This window comes from Rhinolophus hipposideros (genome assembly GCF_964194185.1).
Source record: "Rhinolophus hipposideros genome assembly, chromosome: 9".
NCBI lineage: Eukaryota > Metazoa > Chordata > Mammalia > Chiroptera > Rhinolophidae > Rhinolophus > Rhinolophus hipposideros.
In genome coordinates this window covers 55,164,925-55,186,972 of record NC_138055.1, presented here as the reverse complement: position 1 = coordinate 55,186,972, position 22,048 = coordinate 55,164,925, and the positions used below count along the sequence as shown (strand labels likewise).

General features: G+C 32.0%; 2 protein-coding genes across 2 annotated transcripts; both read right to left on the bottom strand.

The window, feature by feature from the left end:
- Positions 1 to 10,258: 10,258 nt before the first annotated feature.
- LOC308502083 (olfactory receptor 6C1) lies at positions 10,259 to 11,200 on the bottom strand (the record flags this gene model as incomplete). Its single annotated transcript, XM_081059332.1, has 1 exon — positions 10,259 to 11,200. One exon carries the CDS (start codon positions 11,198 to 11,200, stop codon positions 10,259 to 10,261), a length of 942 nt encoding a protein of 313 aa, XP_080915458.1.
- Positions 11,201 to 19,942: 8,742 nt separating this feature from the next.
- Positions 19,943 to 20,890, bottom strand: LOC308501895 (olfactory receptor 6C3-like; the record flags this gene model as incomplete). Its single annotated transcript, XM_081058974.1, has 1 exon — positions 19,943 to 20,890. The coding sequence occupies one exon, from the start codon at positions 20,888 to 20,890 to the stop codon at positions 19,943 to 19,945; it is 948 nt and encodes a 315-aa protein (XP_080915100.1).
- Positions 20,891 to 22,048: the final 1,158 nt, after the last annotated feature.

Here is a 22,048-nt window from a genome sequence, read left to right as displayed (position 1 = left end):
AACTGTGCTCTAACTAACTGAGCCAACCAGCCACCATATAGTTTCAAGTTTTACATTTAAGACTTTGATTCATTTTGAGTTGATTTTTGTGTATCTTGTGATAAGTGTCCAATTTCATTCTTTTCCCAAGAATATTTGTTGAAGACACTATGCTTCCCCAATTGTGTATTCTTGGCACTCTTGTTGAAGATCTATAAATGTTCGCTATAAATGTTTCTATAAATGTTTCTTGGTTCGCTATTTGGTTCCATTGGTTTATATGTCTGTTTTTATGCCAGTACCTTAATGTTTTGATGACTGTATCTTTGTAATCTATTTTGAAATCAGGAAGTGTGATGCCTGTAGCTTTGGTCTTCTTGCTGAAAAGTGCTTTGGCTATTATTCATGATTGCCAAAACTTGTATGCAACTAAGATGTCCTTTAGTACGAGAATGGATAAATAAATTATGGTAATCCAGACAATAGGATATTATTCAGTGCTAAAAAGAAAAGAGGTATCAAGTCATGAAAAGACACAGAGGAAGCTTAAATGAATATTACAAAGTGAAATAAGACAATCTGAGAAGGCGACTACTGTATGGTTCAAATTGTAGTCATGCCCCACTTAACAAACAGGGATATGTTCTGAGAAATGTGTCATTAGGTGATTTCATTGTTATGCGAACATCAGATGGTGTTATACAAACATGGATGGTGTATGGTCTACTACACGTCTATACAGAATGTTACTGTATTGAATACCGTAGGCAATTGTAACATAATGTTAAGTATTTGTGTATCTAAGCATATTTAAACATAGAAGTGATACAGTAAAAAGATGGTATAAAAGATAAAAAATGGTACACCTGTATAGGGCACTTACCATGAATGGAGCTTGCAGGACTGGAAGTAGCTCTGGGTGAGTCAGTTAGTGAATGTGAAGACCTGGGACATGACTGTACACTACTGTAGACTTTATAAACACTGCACATTTAGGCTACACTAAATTTATAGAACAACACAACATTAAATGAAGCAAAAGAGAAAATGATGTAATCAAGAGGCACAGTAAACACAAGAAGTATGAGTCTTCTGCGGTGTGACATGGCATACTGTTATACGGCAAACTTTTTTTTTATAAGTAGAAAGAGTACACTCTAAAATAATGACAAATTCTTAGTAATTTATTAGTAATTAATAAATACATAAACCAGTAACATTGTCATTTATTATTGTTAAGTATTATGTATTGTACATAATTGTATGTGTTATACTTTTATACAGTTGGCAGCGCAGTACTATTTACTCCAGCACTACTGCAAACATATGAGTAATATGTTATGCTATGACATGACTAGCTGATAGGAATTTTTTGGTTCCATCATAATCTTGTGGGATGACAGTCATATATGTGGTCTGTCCTTGACCAAAACGTCATTATATGGTACATGACTGTATACAACATTCTGGAAAAGACAATACTATGGGGACAATAAAAAAATCAGTGGTTGCTGAGTAGAAGGGAGAGACGACTAAGCAAAGCACAGAGGATCATTAGGGAGGTAAAAATACTCTGTGTTATATTATAGTGATGAACCCATGTTATTATATATTTGTGCAAACCCATAGAATGTACAACATTAAGAGTGAACTCCAACACTAAGATAACCTATGGACTTTGCATGATTTTGATGTGTCAATGTAGGGCCATCCTTGGTTAAAAAAATAATGTACCATTCTGGTGATGATGCTGTTGGTGATGGGAGGCTGTACATAGGTTCGGGCAAGGAGTATATATGAAATTTCTGTACCTTTCTCTCAAGTTTATTGTAAACCTAAAACTATTAAAAAATGTATAATTATTTGTTTTGGCTATTTGAGGTCTAGATTCCATATGAAATTTAGAATTGTTTTCTTTTTCTATTTCTATAAAGAATGCCATAGTTATTTGGATAGGAATTGCATTGAATCTGTAGATCACTTTGGCAGTACAGGCATTTTAACACTATTAATTCTTCCAATCCATAAAATAGGATGTGTTTCCATTTACCTTGTTTTCCTTAATTTCCGTCATCAGTATTTTATCATTTCAGTGTACAATTCTTTACTCTCTTTGTTTACATATTCTTACGTATTTTATTCTTTTTGTTGTTATCATGAATGGGATTGTTTTCTTAATTTCCTTTTCATATAGTGTGCTGTTTGTGTAAAAAAATAATCGACTTTTGTATGTTGATTTTCTGTCTTGCAATTTTACTGGTAACCTCTCTGACCTCAGTCTTTGCTGTGGAACCTGAAGCACCCCTGAGACTTGGTGCTAGCCCTACTCTGCCACCGTCCGGGGGCTGTCCTGCCCACCCAGGGAACCAGGGTAGACAGGTTAATCAAATTGAATAGCAAAGTAAAACCAGCTACTTCTAGGAACCATGTGTCTGAGCGAGACAGTTGTAAAAGAGAAAAACAGTTACATGCAAAATTATTAATGACACTGGAAACAGTCATCCAACTGGAGGAGAAGCATAGAGGTGGGAAAATAGTCAGAAACCCCCCAGCCATGCACACAGAATAAGGAGGGTGCAGAGTTTCCTGTTCATAATGATTGTAAAATGAAGGGGCTTGCAGATGGTAACACAGCGATCATAAGACATGGAAAGTAGAATGAAAAATTCAGTTACCTTCAAGAAGATAAAGAAGATAGTTAGGTTGCACAGTTGTTACAAGAAATGGTTTTACCCCTGGTGATAACTGTCTCCAGAAATTTAGGGATACATATAGTTGTAAATGAGTTCTGGGTAATTATTTTCTCCATATATTTTTCTACATTTACCAAATTATTCAAATGTGCATATTCTACATTTATAATATCAAAATAGCTATTATTTTTAATTCTTAAAATGTCACTATGTTTATTTTTCTCAATTATTTGACTAATTGTTAGTGTCTATTTTAATTTTTAAGTGAAATAATTATATAAACTTTTATTGTAGATTCTTAAGAATAAATAAATTGTCAATAACTTACTGTTCATAATATTATGAACTTAACACCTACCAAGTCACCGAGTTTGACAATTAACAACGCATGGTCAATATTTCTTCAAGTATATGCCAATTAATTATTTATACTCAATATTATTTTATAGCAAATTCCATACATCATATCATTTTATCTGTAAATATTTCAGTAAGAATCTCTCAAAATTAGACTTAAAAATATCAGCAATCACATTATTGCACTTAATAAAAGCAATATTTTCTTTATATTACAGATATCCTGACATTTGGTAAACTGGTAAATTTCCACCTGTTTCGTAAACATCAGAGTACTTTAAAGTTTTAAAATTTGGTTAGGATTAGAATCCAAATACTGTTCATACATTGTATTCGGTTAATAAATTGGTTTAATTTATAGTTTCCTTACATCTCTTTTTAAAAAAGTTATTGACATTTATTTGTCAAAATAGAATTTTTAAACAACATTTATATACATATACATAACAATGTATCAAAACTATGGGCTGTTTGTCTTATTTGTCATAACAAGATAAACAAATAAAAATCATAGACACAGACAACAGTTTAGTGGTTACCAAAAGGTACAGGAGGAGGTGGGTGGTAGAAGAGGGTAAAGGGGGTAAAATATATGGTGATGGAAGGAGAATCGACTCTGGGTGGTGAACACACAATGTAATATAGGTGATGTACTATAGAATTGTACATTTAAAACACATAATTTTACTAACCAATTTCACCTCAATAAATTTAATAAAAGTTGGAAAAAAAACAAAAACAAAAAACTATTGGATGCAGGGAAAGCAGTATTAAGAGAAAAGTTCAAAGCGATAAATGTGTACATTAAAAAACAAAACAAGATTTCAAATAAAAATATTAATTTCTATCTACCTAAAGTAGATAGAAAAAGAACAAATCAAACCCAAAGTTAGCAGAAATAAATGAAAGAGAAAATAGAAAAAAAATTGAAAAATTAACAAAACTCAGGATTGTCTTTTTGCAAAAATAAACAAAATTGACTAATCCTTATCTATCTAGACAACTGAAAAAATAAAGATGAATAAAAAAATCAGAAATAAAAGAGGGACATTATTAACTGATGCCACAGAAATAAAAAAGTATCATGACACTACTATGAAAAATTATATACCAACAAACTGGATGTCTGAGAAGAAGTAGATAAATCCCCAAAACATATAGCCTACCAAAATTAAATCATGAAGAAATAAAAAGACTGTAGAGACCCTTTATAACTAATATGGATATTGAAGCAGTAATCAAAAGTCTACCAACAAAGAAATGCTAAGGGACAGATGGTATCAGTGGTAAATTCTATTAAACATTAAAGAAGAAAAAAGAGTGAATCACCGGAGTGAAAATAAAACCTATAAAGTGGAAGAAAATATTTACAAACTCTGTATCTGATAAGGGGTTAATTTCCAAAATATATAAGGAACTCCTACAACTCAATAGCAAAAAGACAAATAAAAAATAAAAATCATATAATTATATCAATAGATGCAGAAAAAGCGTTCAACAAGATACAACATCCATTTATGATTAAAATAATAAAATGGATATAGAAGGAAAGTACCCTACCATAATAAAGGTTATATATGACAAACCTTCAGTTAATATACTTAATAGTGAAAAACTGAAATCTTTTCCTTTAAAATCAGGAACAAGACAAGGTTGTCCCCTGTCACCACTGTTATTCAACATAGTATCGAAAGTTCTAATCAGAGCATTAGGTAACAGAAAGAAATAAAAGGCATCCAAATTAGGAATGCAGTAGTTAAATTGTCACTTTTTGCAGATGACATTATTCTTTATGTAGAAAACCCTAAATACTTCACCAAAAAAATATTAGAAACAATAAACAAATATAGTAAAGTTTCAGATACACAATCAATGTACAAAAATCCACTGCATTCCTATGAAATTTCAGAAAAAGAAAAAACAATGAAATTTCAGAAAAAGAAAAAAAAAGAACAATTCCTTTTGCAATTGCAACAAAAAAAGAATAAAATGCCAAGGAATAAACTTAACAAAGGAAGTGAAGGACCTATACACTGAAAACTATAAGACATTATTAAAATGAATTAAAGAAGACATGAAGAAATGAAAAGATATCCCATGTTCATGGACTGGAAGAATCTACATAGTTAAAATAGCTGTATTACCTACCTAAAGCAGAATACAGAGTTAATGCAATGCCCATCAAAATCCCAATGGCATTTTGTCGAGAAAGAGAATACAAAATCATGAGATTTATGGAATCACAAAAGACCCTGAATAGCCAAAACTTTCTAAGAAAAAAGGAAAAGGCTGTATCACACTCCCTGACTTCAATTTGTACTATGAAGCAACGATAATCAAAGCAGCATGGGATTGATTGGCAGAAAAAACAGACACAAAGACCAATGGAATAGAATTAAAAACGCAGAAATAAATCCAATATATACAGGTAGATAATTTTTGACAAAGGAGCCAAAACATATCATGGAGAAAACAAAGCCTCTTCAATAAATGCCATGTTTCCCTGAAAATAAGACCTAGCTCTAATCAACTCTAATGCATCTTTTGGAGCAAAAATTAATATAAGACCTGGTATTATATTATATTACATTATATTATACCCAGTATTATATTATATTTATTATAATATATTATATTGTGTTGTAATATTATATATTATATATTCTAGTAAAATAAGACTGAGTCTTACATTAATTTTTGCTCCAAAAGACACATTAGAGTTGATTGTACAACTAGGTCTTATTTTCAGGGAAACATGGTGGTACTGGGAAAATTGGAAAGCCACATGCAAAAGAATGAAACTAGGCTGCTATCTGTCATCATGTACCAAAATTTACTCAAAATGGATCAAAGACCTAAACATAGGACCTGAAACAATAAATTACATAGAAGAAAGCATAGGTACGAAACTTGTGGACCTTGGGTTCAGAAAGGATTTTATGAATTTGATCTCAAAGGCAAGGGAAGTAAAAATAAATAAACTAGAGAACATTATGTTAAGTGAAATAAGTCAGAAAGAGAAAGACAAGTACCATATGATCTCACTTATATGCGGAATCTAAAGAAAAGAATATGTGAATGAACTAATCAGAAACAGTTTTGAGGACCAAAGAAAAAACCAAGAGTTGTTAGATGGGCGGGGGGGGGGGGTGTGGATAAGGGGAAAGATGAAGGGATTAGGAAGCAGCTGGTAACCACAAGATGGCCTCAGGGTTTTTTGAAAATTAATTTGGGGAACTTACTCAATAATGTTGTAAAGATTTTGTTGGATATCCGATGGACATGCGTCCTATTTGGGAGACCACCTCAGAGATACCGTGGATGCCTGATCATGGCTTTGTACACCAGAAGCTAAACATTAATGAATGCCAACTATAATTTTATATATATAATGTGATGGCTCGGTGTGAGGTCAGAGGGATAGTGGATGGGGGAGAGGGGGTTTCACAGTGTGAGGGATATAAATGATGAACGTCTAACTATTACCTTGTCTTGTACACCTGAAACTAATAAATAAAAAAAAATAAAAATAAAAAAATAAAAAATAAATAAAAATAAATAAATAAATAAACGGGACTATATCAAGCTAAAAAGATTCTGCACAGTGAAAGATACCATCAACAAAAAAAGAGGCAACCAATTAAATGAGAGAAGGTATTTACAACAACTCCTCTGATAAGGGGTTAATATCCAAAATTTATAAAGAACTTGTACAACTCAACAACAACCAAAAAACCCACAAAGAATCCAATTAAAAAATGGGCAGAGGACCTGAACAGACACTTCTCCCAAGAAGGCATACAATGGCCAATAGATATATGAAAAAATGCTCAACTTCACTAGCTATTAGGGAAATGCAAATCAAAACCACAAAGAGATATCACCTCACAACCGTTAGATTGGGTATCATCAACAAGATAAGTAATAACAAGTGTTGGAGAGGCTGTGGACAAAAAGGAAGCCTCATACACTGCTTGTAGGAATGTAAATTGGTACAGCCACTGTGGAAGGCAGTGTGGAGGTTCTTCAAAAAATTAAGAATAGAATTACCATACGACCCAGGAATTCTTCTTCTGGGTATCCACCCCAAAAAATCTGAAAACATTTATCTGTATAGTAATGTACCCCTATGTTCACTGCAGCATTATTCACAGTGGCCAAGACATGGAAACAACCAAAGTGTCCTTCAATAGATGATTGCATAAAGAAGGTGTGGTACATATACACAATCAAATATTGCTCGGTCATAAGAAAAGATGAAATAGTGCCATTTGGGACAACATGGAATGATCTTGAGATTGTTATGCTAAGTAAAACAAGTCAGACAGAAAAAGTCAAGAACCATATGATTTCTTTCATATGTGGGATATAAAAGCAACAAAGGAACAAGACAAACAAATAAAGAAACAAAAACTCATAGACACAGACAACAGTTTAGTGGTTACCAGAGGGTAAGGGGATGGGGAAGATGGTAGAAAAGGGTAAAGGGCGTCAAATATATGGTGATGGAAAGAGAACTGACTCTGGGTGGTGACCACACAATGTGATATATAAATGATGTATTATAGTATTGTACACTTGAAACCTATGTAATTTTACTAACCATTGTCACCCCAATAAATTTAATTTTTTTTTAAAAAGGAAAAGATGAAATACTGCCATTTGCGACAACATGGATGGATCTTGAGTTACCACACTAAATAAAATAAATCATACAGAAAAAGTCAAGAACCATATGACTTCAGTTATACGTGGAATATCTTAGGTTAGTGGACAAGTAATTGCAGGTTTTGCAATTATTTTTAATCTTTTAAATTGCAATTACTTTTGCACCAACCTAATAAAACTGAAAGCAACAAAGGAACTAGACAAACAAAAACTTATAGACACCAACAACAGATTAGTGGTTATCAGAGTGTAAGGGGGTAGAAGGGATGGTAAAAGAGGAAAAAGAGGGTCAAATACATGGTGATGGAAGGAGAACTGACTTGGGATGGTGAACACATAATGCTTTATGTAGACGATGTATTAAAAAATGTACACTTGAAACCTATATAATTTTACTAGCCAATGTCATCCCAATAAATTTAATAAATGAAAAATAGATTGAAAACAAAAAATAAAATAAATAAATCATAATAATAATAAATGGGCTGAAGACTTGAGTAGACATTTTTCCAAAAAAGACATATGGATACTAGGAGATAAATCACCAACAGGTATATGACAGATGTGCAGTGTTACTAATCTTTAGGAAAATGCAAATCAAACCCACAATAAGATATCACCTCACACCTGTCAAGATGGTTATTATCAAGCAAACAAAAGACAGCAAGTGTTGGCGAAAATACAGAGAAAATAGAATCCTTGTATATTGTTGGTTGGGAATGCAAAATTGTGCAGCCACTATGGAAAACAGTATGGAGGTTCTTCCAAAAATATTTAAAATAGACCTACCATGTTTTCTAGTAATCTTGCTTCTAGGTATATACTTAAAATAATTGAAACCAAGATCTCTATGAGATATTAGCTCTCCCATGTTCATTGCAGCAGTATTCACAATAGACAAGAGATAGAAACAACCTAAATATCCATGGAAGGATGAATAGATACAGAAAGTGTGGTAAATACACACAAATGGAGTATTATTTAGTCTTAAAAAGGAAGGATATTTTGTCATATGTAACAACATGGGTGAACGAACCTTAAGGACATTACACTAAGTAAAATAAGCCAGTCGTAAAAGGAAAAATACTGTGTCGGTCCACTTTTATGAGGTATCTAATACACTCAGACTCATAGAATGAGATATCACTCATAGAATGAGACTCAATCACTCAGTGGTTGCCAGGGGTTGGGGCAAAGGGAAATGGGGGAGTTGCTAATCAATGGGCATAAAGTTCCAGTTATGCAAGATAAGTTCTAGTGATCTGCTATGCAACACTCTGCTTATAGTTAACAACACTGAACTGTGCCCTTAAAAATTTAAGTGGGTAGCTCTCATATTAAGTGTTCTTACTGCCTTAAAAAATGTAATCTGTACGTATTCAAAACCATAGCAGTGACATGTAGAAAACAATATTAATAATAATTGCTACAATTTATTGACAACTAATTAAACTCCATACTTTACAGATTTATTTCCATCCTTATAGTAAGTTATGTATTCCTGATTTACCTGATTTACAGTTGGGGGAACATGTACTTAGAGGTTATAAAAGTCTTGTTTGTCAACTCTTTGTCTTATTTAAAATACAAATGAATGAATGAAATTAAATTGAGAAACCATTCATAAATTTCTTCTAACATTTTAAATTCCCTTCAAATTTCTGTCACTTTTTTTTTCTTTCTCAGAAAATCCTGTGCTGTATTTTCAATTGAATAAATCTCATAACGATCATTAGGAATCTTGCACCACTAATTAGGATTATAATACATTTTCTACTACTAAAAAACTCGAGAAGAAATATATTGTATATATATATATTTTATAGTAGTTAGAAAGTGGAGCTTACCATCTATGGAATTAGAGAGAGTGAACATAACGTATGTATCTAATGTCTATTCCTTTTCTATTTTCTACAGTAAGTATGTACCTACCTATATCTATTGAGTTAGTATCAGATTTGAAAATACGGGTATCTATTTAGCACCTAAATCTACAAAAGTATATATTGTTAATGATCTATGCTTTTTATCAATACATTAATTTATATGGACATACCCTATTAAAATGAGAAATAAGTAAGATTTCTTTGTTTTTAAACAAAAGCATTTACATTTTCAATAAATTATAAGACATTTAAAATTTGTTTTCTTAGAGAAACTGTAAAATGGTGAAGGGAACATGTGTCAAATATAAATGAAAATCATAGAATTACATTTTGTGTGTATAGTAAGTAAAATATCGTATAAATATTTAAAAAGTATCTCCTCTGTTCTTGGTGATAATTTTTTTCCTAAACAAAACTCAGAACATAATTTTACTTTTAAAGACAATTATTCTTTAAGACGTTTCAACAAAGTGTTCGGAATAATGGGACTCAGAAAAACATAAGAAAGTAATTGACATTAAATGAGAAACATATTAAACAAACAGAATTGTTAGAATGAAAAAACAAAGAGAATGGATGAGGATGACAGGGAGTCTATTGTGAAGAAGCTATTGAAATTTCATGTTTATATTTTTTAAATTTCCCTGCAATGTGTCTCTAATTCATTACACCACATTATTTCATTTGCTTGTGAAAAATAGTCTTCCTTGTCATATCCATGAAGGCTCGCTTGACTTGCTGATTTCTTAAGGTGTAAATAAAGGGGTTCAACATGGGAGCTACTGAGGTGTTTAGCACAGCAACTCCCTTGCTCAAAGACACCCTATCTTTTGCTGAGGGTTTGATATACATAAAAATGCAGCTGCCATAAGAAATGGATATGACAATCATGTGAGATGAACATGTGGAAAAGGCCTTTGTCCTCTGACTCATAGAAGAAATTGTTAAAATTGTTCTGATGATATATATGTAGGACAGAAATATCAATGCCAAAGTGAACATTAGAGTAAACACAGCACAGGAAAACCCCATTATCTCTAGGAATTTTGTGTCTGAACAAGAAAGTTGCAGCAGGGGAAAATAATCACAGGTGAAATGGTCAATAATATTAGACCTACAGTAATCAAGGTTTAAGAGCAACAGGAGTGCGGGGAATATGATTAAGAATGAAACTAACCATGAAGCGAAGACAAGGAGTATACAGACTCTTCGATTCATGATGGTCGTGTAATGCAGAGGTTTGCAGATCGCAATATAACGGTCATAGGACATGGCAGCCAAAAGGTAAAACTCAGTGACTCCCAAGAGAATGAAGAAAAATAACTGAGCAATGCAGTCATTAAAGGAAATAGTTTTGTCCCCTGAAATAATGGTGCCCAAGAACTTGGGTATAGTGACAGTTGTGAATGAAACCTCTAATAGGGAGAAGTTTCTGAGGAAGAAATACATGGGGGTCTGGAGGTGGGAATCCAGCAGGGTGAGGGTGATAATGGTTAGGTTCCCAGTGATGCTGAGCATGTAGGTGATGAGCAGAAAGACAAAAATCACCATCTGAAGCTTTGGGTCATCTGACAGTCCCAGGAGGATAAACTCTGTTATTTCTGTATGATTTCTCATTCTTCAGTTGCTTTTTGGTTTATCTCCTGTCAGACCTGTAGGAGAAAGCACAAGGAACAAACCTGAAGAGTGAATTAACAAATATCCATGTGTGGAGCCAGAATTTGACTGAAATAGTATGTCATTTCACCTTCAGGGCAAATTTAAAGCAAACTGATAATAACAATAATCCTTTTGGGTAGGTACCCAGGAGAGGGATTGCTGGGTCACATGGTAATTCTATTCTTAATTTTTTTGAGGACCCTCCACACTGCCTTCCATAGCGGCTGCACCAATCTGCATTCCCACCAATGGTGTTACATAGATGAGGGGAAAAAGGATCAAATATATGGTGATGGAAGGAGAAATGACTCTGGGTGGTGAACACACAATGTGATGTATAGATGATTTGTACACCTGAAACCTGTATAACTTTACTAACAATTGTCACCCCAATAAACTTTAATTAAAAAAAACACAAACCAATGATGCTTTAATTTCCTCTGTTTTACAGGTGAAAACTCTTTGGTTGAGGCAGATTTAAAAAAAAATTAGTATCACAAAGCTTGACGTGATAGGGCAGGGATTTGTTCCCAGACTTTTCTGACTTCAAACACAACCTGTGAACCTTCAGAGATATGCACACCAAGTTTCTTTCCAATGAGAACCAGCTTTGTGTTATTGTTCCAATCCTTATACAAGTTTTCCATTCTCTGTAAGTTAAAATTTTAATTACACTGAGAACCCTCAAAAATGGGAAAGATACTGTGTTTTTAAATAGAAAGTGACTGCTTTGTCCTTAGCCATCTATCAACTTTTGCTACTCAGCTTTTCCAACTCCTGCTGCTACCTCATTGAAAGTCAGAAATACTAGTCATCGCCGCCAGCAACTTCCGATGTTAGGGATAGAGAGAAGAAAGAAATAGAAAAGAATTTAAGTAGGAAGAACTGAGGTTGATTACATCTGCATCCCTGGCAATATTTTATGACATTTCAGCACACCTATGTGTGTGTCATTTTTATAACCTTTATAGCACTTTTATTCCTATACAACCTAATTCCCTTTTTATTTAAAATAATAATTAATAATCATTATTATTTTATAATTTAGGCTAATAATACATCTTTTCAAGATGTATTTATCTACTTAGGCTAAATTACCTATATAAAGTAAATTTATAACAAAGGAATGTAAAGGAAGCCAAATTTTTTTAACAAATAATTTAAAAGAAAACTTCATAAAACATTGTTTCAGAATTACTTTCCTTGAATTTCTTTGCTATTTATCCTTTTAATTAACTTTACTCCTGCTTAGTAACGTCATTCTTCCTTCAATTAGGGTTTGTTTTTAACACTGAAAGAACTTGTTTTTCAAAACACCTTGAGGTCACAAAATGCATTCTCATCAAATGGACAACATTTAGTTTCAATCTGAAGATTGAAATTTCTGCAATAACTTACTGGCATTGGAGATTCAATTCTGAATAGAGCTATAATGTATATTATAATGTATAAAATATATTATAATATATTATTATTACTATGCCATAGTGAATAATGTTATCATTGTATTTTAACTTTATTTCAATTTTTCTAAATATTTGTTTTTACTCTTAATTTTCCTGTTAATTTTAACACTTTTCTGAATAATACCATGACTTATTCTTTTTGGCTACTGAATAAGCCTTTAAAAGAATGTATGAACAGGTGTGAGGGAAGGTATTAATAGATATTGGAAGAGTTCATTTGAGCATCACTGAAAATGAACACTTGTATAGACAGTCTTCAAGGATTAAAGAAACCTGGTTAAAGAAACTCTAGCAGGAGATGATCCAATATTACAGAATTGGGGGAGTTATATATTATATGGAAAAATGTTTGTGAAAATTCAATGGATTGTATTGATTTTCTAACATCAAATAAGCTTCTGTTTCTTTCTACTTTATGAGTTCAGAGTTGTTCAGGGTTTAGGTTAATACATTAGAGAAAAGGAAAATTGTTTAATTCAATGTGGCTTCATAATTACTCTAAGTTTACTTTGAGCACTGTTCAATGATTCCAGGCTTTGGGCCATTATACAGGGGTCCTTTTTTTGTTGTTTTTTTAATTAAAGTTTATTGGGGTGACAATTGTTAGTAAAGTTACATAGATTTCAGGTGTACACAGGGTTCCTTTAAGAACCTCTCTTGGCCTGAATAAGCAGACTCTCAATAATTCCAAAAGGTTGTCAGAAGGATTGTTTTATTAGCTCCTTTTTACATTTTTTCCACAATTATTTTAGATGAATATTTTCCTGGAGAAACCTGAATAATTTATATTTCTTCATTTTGTCAATAATGGGCAGATTCAATTTTCAGCATTCATACCAGTTGTCATAGAAACAAATCAGGGGAAAGGAGACATCATCAAATCACATTTAATAATAGTTTCGGATATAGTAATACTCATATCTGAAGGGGTTTATGGCCAATATTGAGTAATAACCTCACACTTTCAATTCATTAGCTAGCCACCTACAATTTAAACAAGGAAGAAAAAGTAAATAAATTAATCATAAATTTATAGTATCAAAACACTAGTAATTTCTTATTTATGGCATTTTAGGGTAAATTATTATTACAGAAAGTGTATGGGCTTTGCAGTTAGAGAAATATGAATTAAAAATACAAATGGCTACTTAATGGATTTGTGACTTTAGATGAGTTAATTTCTTTAAGCTTTAATTTTCTCTGTTTAAAATAAAGTTGAAATTTCAAGGGTGTTTTTGAGAATTAATTTAAATAATATAAATGAAAGTACTCTATAAAACATGTGGCACTTAAGATATTTTAAGAGGAGCTGTTTTATTTACTTTATTTTTCTTTTAGTTGAAATTAATTCCCAACTTTGGGAAGATATTCGCAGTAATTGTGATTTAGCAAAGGCATTATTTATTTCAGTGAAATACTAAAGATTTTTATATTTCATCTCATTAAGCCCTTAAAACACACCTATGAAACTTATCTTTATTCCCCAATAAAGAACTGAGGCTCAGAGAGGTTATATACCTTAGGTATATTTATGTAGCTAGCAAATGTCAAATATAGTCACAGACTACCTGAAATTAAAATCTGTTCTCATTTTTCAATTTTAAAAATTTATTTATTTATCTTAATTAAATGTATTGGGAGTGACATTGGTTAGTAAAATTTTATAGGTTTCAAGTATACAATTCTATAATACATCATCTATATATTGCACTGTGTGTTCGCCTCACAAAGTCAATTCTCTTTCCATCACCATATATTTGACCCTTTTACCCTCTTCTACTTTCCCCCTCCCCTTTTTACCCTTTGGTAACCACTAATCTGTTGTCTGTGTCTATGAGCTTTTGCTTGTTTGTTTGTCTTGTTCATTTGTTGCTTTCAGTTTTATATCCCACATATGAGTGAAATCACATGGTTCTCGACATTTTCTATCTGATTTATTTCACTTAGCGTAATAATCTCAAGATCCATCCATATTGTTTCAAATGGCAGTATAAAATCTATTCTCTTAAAGTGCTACATAGCCTATATTCAATTAGAAATGTACAGACACAGAGATTGTAATTTCCTGCCTTTATTTAATAGAGAATGAACACATTGATGTAATAAAATATACTAACCTCTTTTTACACTTTTTAATATATCCAGTTACTCCAATAACTGGCTATATATACTATTTAATATATACTCCAATATATACTATTTAATATATACTATAATAACTCCAATATATAGTATTTAATTTGATTAAATTGATTAAAATTTAAACTAATAAGTAATGAATCAATAAGGTCATGAATCAATGGGAAACTTCCATTGCATTCCATATGCCTGACTTACCTGATTTTCATAAAGTCTCACTAGTGCACAGAATGGCTGGAATATAAAAAATATTAGCAACTGCCTTTGTAATCCAGGGAGACCAGCATTTTTGAAAACATTTCCTCTCATTTAACAAAAAATTTGCTTTCGTCAAAGTTTTGTCTTAAATTTCCCATTTTGTCCAGAGGAGATATGTTTCTTTGAATATAGAAAGTGAGAAAGGAGCAAATATATAAATGTGAAAAATATCAGAATATGTTTTAAAACCCTATGGTATGGTTTCTACATAGATTTTCTTGCATAAGCTACTTAATCTTTTATCTAGTTTCTGACGCTGGCTCAAGGGGACTAATTCCATGAATCAAAATTGCCAGAACAAGAATATACACAACACACTAAGGAATATAAAGGAAAATATACACTAGTTTTGAAATTGGAAAAGTAAGCTTGGGGACAGTGTCCAATGAGACAGGAAAAAACAAAACAAAACAAAACACTAAGTGTGAAGTTTGTTTTTCTGGACATTCATATTTTCAGACATAGATTAGCAACAAAATATCTTAATTCCTAATGCAGATCTCCACCTAAAACTCCACACCATTTAAAAAACCTGGTAACCTATCACATTGTGCTAAATACATTCATTAACTCCATTATTTTTAATTTGCCTTCCAACAACAATTTTTGGTACCATAATATATTGCTAATATATTATGCTTTTTGCCCCTGTCCAGTCTTGCTCACCAGGAATAACAGTTGAAGTGTTTCTTGTTTTGATTAATTAATGTTGTAATTTATATACCAAATATAATAACATTTGTAGTTAGTACCTTCTGTGATTAAATTATAATAATATAATTATGTCCAAATGAAATAAAATGGGTTTAAAAGCCAGTAAAACTATGTAGGTCCTTAGTAAAAGCTATACAAAATTTGCAGGTCCTTACAGAGTTTTAAATATGTGTAAAACAGAGCAAACACAAGTTTTCGTGTGTGTTTTTTTTTTTTAATCAGGCTATCATTGTGGCTATTATAACTAAAGACCTTAGGCAAATTACTCAACTTTTGTGAGCATCAACTTACACATTTGTAAAAAAAAGAGATAATCTTGCCTAATTTGCCAGAAAACTGAAGATTAAAAAAGATATGGTATAAAACATACCTAGTTCAGCATATGGCACAGAATAAATGCTCTCTAAACTGATGGTTGCCAGAGGGGAGGGGGGTTAGGGGGCTGGGTTAAAAAGGTGAAGGGATTAAGAAATACAAATTGGTGTACAAAACAGTTACAAAATAGTCATGGGGATGTAAAGGTACAGCATAGAGGATATAGTCAATAATATTGCAACAAGTACGTATAGTGCCAGGTGGGCACTAGACTAATCAGGGGTTCACTGCATAAATTATATAAATGTCTAACCACTGTGCTGTACACATAAAACTAATAACATAAAACTAATATAAAATAATATTGAATGTCAACTGTAACTGAAAAAAATAATGAAGAACAAATGCTCTCTATAGGTGAGATATTATTTATGAAATTCTATCAAACTTCCAGGAGACATAAGAGTAATGAAGGCTTCCTAAATATTCTTCTTTTACATATTTTTAAAGATAATAATGTTTGTCTAAAAAATGAGAGTTTATAACATAAGACATAACACATGCCTTCAGCATAACTAAGAAATACAGGATATTATGAGCTTCAAATTATTCATAAGTAGGAAAATAAATACCCAACTCCATCAGATGAGTGGGAAGAATTGAACAGATACTACAGATAGTGTGCAAAAAACTATTGTTGCAGATATTTAATTTATTTCATATTTCATATAACTTTATGAAAGAAACTGTTATATTAGTAACAAAAGAGAAAATTTAAAAGTTGATTAAAACAGTGTATACTACTTTAGCTATTATAGTACAAAATACTTTTATTATTCAGAAAAATCAGCAAAACGATTTATGTTCTATAGCCACTGGTTTTATATTCTTATGTAAATAAGTGATTACATAGAAACTACAAGATAGTTTGAAATGAAGACACAACACAGTCAATTTCAGGTTAAAAAAAAAAGATTAAGCAATGAGTTCAGCATTGCAGGTACCTGTGAGATGGATATAGTGGGATATTGTAGAAGTTATAATTTCATTTCTCCTTTATTGAATCTTCACAATGACATTCATTCATGTTACTACATACTTTCATTTGTTTCTAGAAAACACTACTTTATGAACCAAGTTTTTTTTTCCAACTAAACTGTAATTCTGTTTTTTTGGGTTATTTTTTTTTTCATTTTATTGGGGAATATTAGGGGACAGTGTGTTTCTCCAGGGCTCATCAGCTCCAAGTAGTTGTCCTTCAATCTAGCTGTGGAGAGCGAAGTTCAGCTCCAAGTCCAGTCACTGTTTTCAATCTTTAGTTGCAGGGGCAGCAGCCCACCATCCCATGCGGGAATTGAACTGGCAATCTTGTTGAGAGCTCGCGCTCTAACCAACCGAGCCATCCAGCTGCCCCTCTGGAAGCTCAGTGGCAGCTCATTGTCTTTAATCTAGTTGTGGAAGGCACAGCTCACTGGCCCATGTGGGAATCGAACCGGCAACCCTGTTGTTCAGAGTTCCCACTCTAACAAACTGAGCCATCTAATCTAATCGCCCCTAAACCGAGTTTTTGAAAGCTTGTTTTACTTCCTGGTTCCTCAGGGTATTAATATTAGGTTGGTGCAAAAGTAATTGAGGTTTAAAAGGTTAAAAATAATTGCAAAAACTGCAATTACTTTTGCACCAGCCTAATAAAAGGGTTCAACATGAGAGCAGTTGAAGTATTGAAAATAGCTACTCTTATTCAGCCATAAGAAAAGACGAAATAATGCCATTTTAGACAACATGGATGGATCTTGAGATTATCATGCTAAGCAAAAAAAGTCAGAAAAAGTCAAGCACCAATGATTTCACAGATATGTGGTATATGAAACTGAAAACAAAAAAGAAAGCATTTTACTATCTTTAAAAATCAGAAGTCCTCTTCAAACTTTAGTTTTTCATTTTTTCATTTTAAGAGAAATATATACTTAATATTATGAGAATCAAGTGTCAGAGAATCAAGTATCAAATCAAGAATAGGTAGTGACATATGGAATGGCCCTTATGTTTCCAACCAATCCTCCATTTACCCTCAGATCTTTAAATTAACCATTATTAAATATTTACAGTATGTTAGACCAGATAGTTTTTCTATATATTCACTCACAAATGCAGTCACATTCACACATTCAGAGAGATATTTTTCTTTATACACGAATGCAATTTTACTGTACAAAATATTCTGCAATTTTCCTTTTTTTAGTTAACCATATGTCATGAATATCATTTCTTGTGAAATTACTTAGATAAAACTCATCCTTTTAAAACAATTGCCTAGAATACCAGAGGAGACTTGAATAATCAATAATTTCATTGCTGATTAAGATTTAGGGAATTCGGTTGCTACCAACTTCATGTCATTAGTTACAATGCTAAGTTCATTTCTGTGCATTCATGTGCATATGTACAAGTACTGGTATAATACATATGTGACTACTACATTTGGTAGATATTTCATAATGTTCCTCCTATAGTCAAGAATGAGCTCTTTTCACCTCATCCTAACCAACACTAGATATTATAAGTCATTTACACATTTTACTGAGAAACAAAAATTATGCCATAATTGACTTAATAATAAAGACAGTATCATAAAGATAAGATGTGGTCTTTGAGCTTGGGTCTTTGTGCCTGGGTTTTGAGCTTGAAGAGGTCCAATATCTTTGTAAACTTATAAAATTTATTTTACCTTTCTGAGATTCAGTTTCTCTACTCATAAAATGAGAGGACTAGTAGTCCTAACTTATAAAATACTGTAACGATTCAATGAAATAATGTATAAATAGTGTTTAACAAAGTTGTTAGGATATAGTAAGTGTTTAGTACTAAATGTTATATATTATTTTAAATCTCATATTTTCCAATAAATAGATTGAACATTTTTCATATTTATATTTCTCATCCATGAATTGCCTGTTCATAACTTGTGTTCACTTCTCATTTAATAGTAGAAGATAAGTATGTATTATGGATATAAACCTTTTGTGTGTCTTATCTGTTGCAATGTTTCCAGAGCCTATTCTTATATTTTAACTTCTTTATGGTATGGTACAACTCAGCAGATTGTACAGTCGATCATGAATTCTTGGTGACCTGTTCTTTTCAGAGTATCCTACCGTACATACTTAAAAATTATGTAAATAGTTGTTTATATTTGATACTTCTATGGTTTTGCTTTTTACATTTACATTTTTTAATCCATACAGAAGTTATTCTTATGTGAGATGTGGATCCATATTTGCTGCTTTTTTAAACAAATAACCAACTGGCCTAACATCATCAAGCTACATAGAATGTGAGAGTTTGGACAGTGAGTTACAAAGAGCACAAAAGTCATATGAATAGTAGGAAGCATTGATTATTTCTGAAATTCTATCAAACTTCCAGGAGACATAAGAGTAATGAAGGCTTCCTAAATATTCTTCTTTTACATATTTTTAAAGATAATAATGTTTGTCTAAAAAATGAGAGTTTATAACATAAGACATAACACATGCCTTCAGCATAACTAAGAAATACAGGATATTATGAGCTTCAAATTATTCATAAGTAGGAAAATAAATACCCAACTCCATCAGATGAGTGGGAAGAATTGAACAGATACTACAGATAGTGTGCAAAAAACTATTGTTGCAGATATTTAATTTATTTCATATTTCATATAACTTTATGAAAGAAACTGTTATATTAGTAACAAAAGAGAAAATTGAAGAGTAAGTTTATTCTTTACCACTTTATTCTTTACCACTACTAGTTCTTTTATTTACTACTAGTTCTTTTCTTTACTAGACAAAAATATAACCTTTTGAATAGTGTCCTTAAAGGCTTGCTTCACTTGCTGGTTCCTCAGGGTATATATAAATGGATTCATCATAGGAGCAACAGAGGTATTGAGAATTGCCACTCCTTTGATCAATGATGCCTTTTCTTTTGCGGAAGGGTTGGCATACATGAATATGCAGCTTCCATAAGAGATGGAAATGACAATCATGTGAGAGGAGCATGTAGAAAATGCCTTTTTCCTCTGACTGGCAGAAGGCAGTTTCAGAATTGTCCTGATGATGAACGTGTAGGATAGAATTATTAATGCCAAAGTGAAAAGCAGAATCACTACTGCAGAGTAAAAAGCAATCAGTTCTAGAAGCCAGGTGTCTGAGCAGGATAACTGCAGGAGGGGAAAATAGTCACAAGCAAAATGATCAATGATATTGGAGCCACAGTAATCTAACTGGAGAAAGAGAATAACTGGTGGGAAGATATTTAAGAATGCTGCCAGCCAAGCACAAAAGACAAGCAATATGCAGACTCTTTTGTTCATGATGCTTGTATAATGCAGAGGTTTGCAGATGGCTACATAGCGATCATAGGACATGGCAGTTAGAAGATAAAATTCAGTTATCCCCATGAAAATGAAGAAAAACAATTGTGCTGTACAATTATTGTATGAAATAGTTTTGTCTCTGGTGATAATTGTGCCCAGAAATCTAGGAATACAGACAGTTGTAAAGGATATCTCTAGTACAGAGAAGTTCCTGAGGAAGAAATACATGGGGGTCTGTAGATGAGAGTCCACCAAGGTGAGAGTGATGATGGTCAAATTTCCAGTAACACTTAATATATATGTGATTATTAAAAAAAGAAAAATCACAACCTGAAGCTCTGGGTCATCTGACAGTCCTAGAAGAATGAATTCTGTTGGCACTGTGTGGTTTTTCATTGCCGATTTTTTTCTTCCCCTTTAGAACAGAAAATATGTTTTCCCTACAGAACATTAAAAACAAGAAAACCCCACGATTGAGGATAGAGTATAAAATTTAAACTATCCATGATAATGAATAATCTATGGAATTCAAAATCACCTTCAGCAACTCTCTTAAATTTCTATTTGGCCTTATTCAAGGAATGAATATTATCTGAAATTAAATATTGATCTCTTTTCTTTGAAAATACACAGACCATGGGTAAAAAACTTGTGCTAACATTTAAACAGAGATAGTTCTTCTTATGTTTCTTTAAAATCAAACTTCTAATTATTGTTTAAAATATTTACCTTCTTTTTAAAAATATGGATATATTCTAATTGATTTTTTCCTTTCCTCAATATTATAAAAGCAGTCTAGATTGTGGGTAATCTAAGTACAGAGTTTGAAAGCTTACAGAGGTTATTTTGACCTACCTTCATATCTGGCACACATCACTTAGGAAACTTTCACAAAGTTAAACAACTAGTCAACATAGTAATCACCTCACTTTAGAACATACATGTTTATCCGTAGGAATGTTTTGCTGGCATTCTCTCCTGCATTACTTTCCTAAGGATTTGGTTGATGCTATCACTCTCCCCACATCATGTTTTTTCTTTTTATGTTATAAAGGCCAGGAGATCAGGAAGGTAAACTTCTATTAATATTATTAAAATATATAGTTGCCTAGAGATAATTTAATTTATAGAATGCACAATTCATTTTTTTGTTTACAGTATTACTATAGCAAAGGGACAAGTAGATGGTCAAAAAACAATTTACTGAGAAGGAGATATTCTTTCTAATGGGGAATGTCTTTTTATAATCTTGTTTCTGTAAGAGAATACCATTAAACTTGGGAGAAAAAAAACATGAAGAACCCCAGACTTATTTCTGGGTTCCTGCTTTAGCACTGTATTAGTAATCTTCTTGGTAGTAAAGTTATTTAACTTTTAATATTGAAAAGGATGGAAATCTACGAACACATATGCAAATAATATTTTAAAACATTTGAATAAAATAGAACAATATAATAAAGAATAAAAAATTTACTTACTTCCTGGTTCTTCTTGATGGTTTAGCCTCAAATTTAATCATGTGATTTACTTAAATATTGACATAATTTCAGAGCT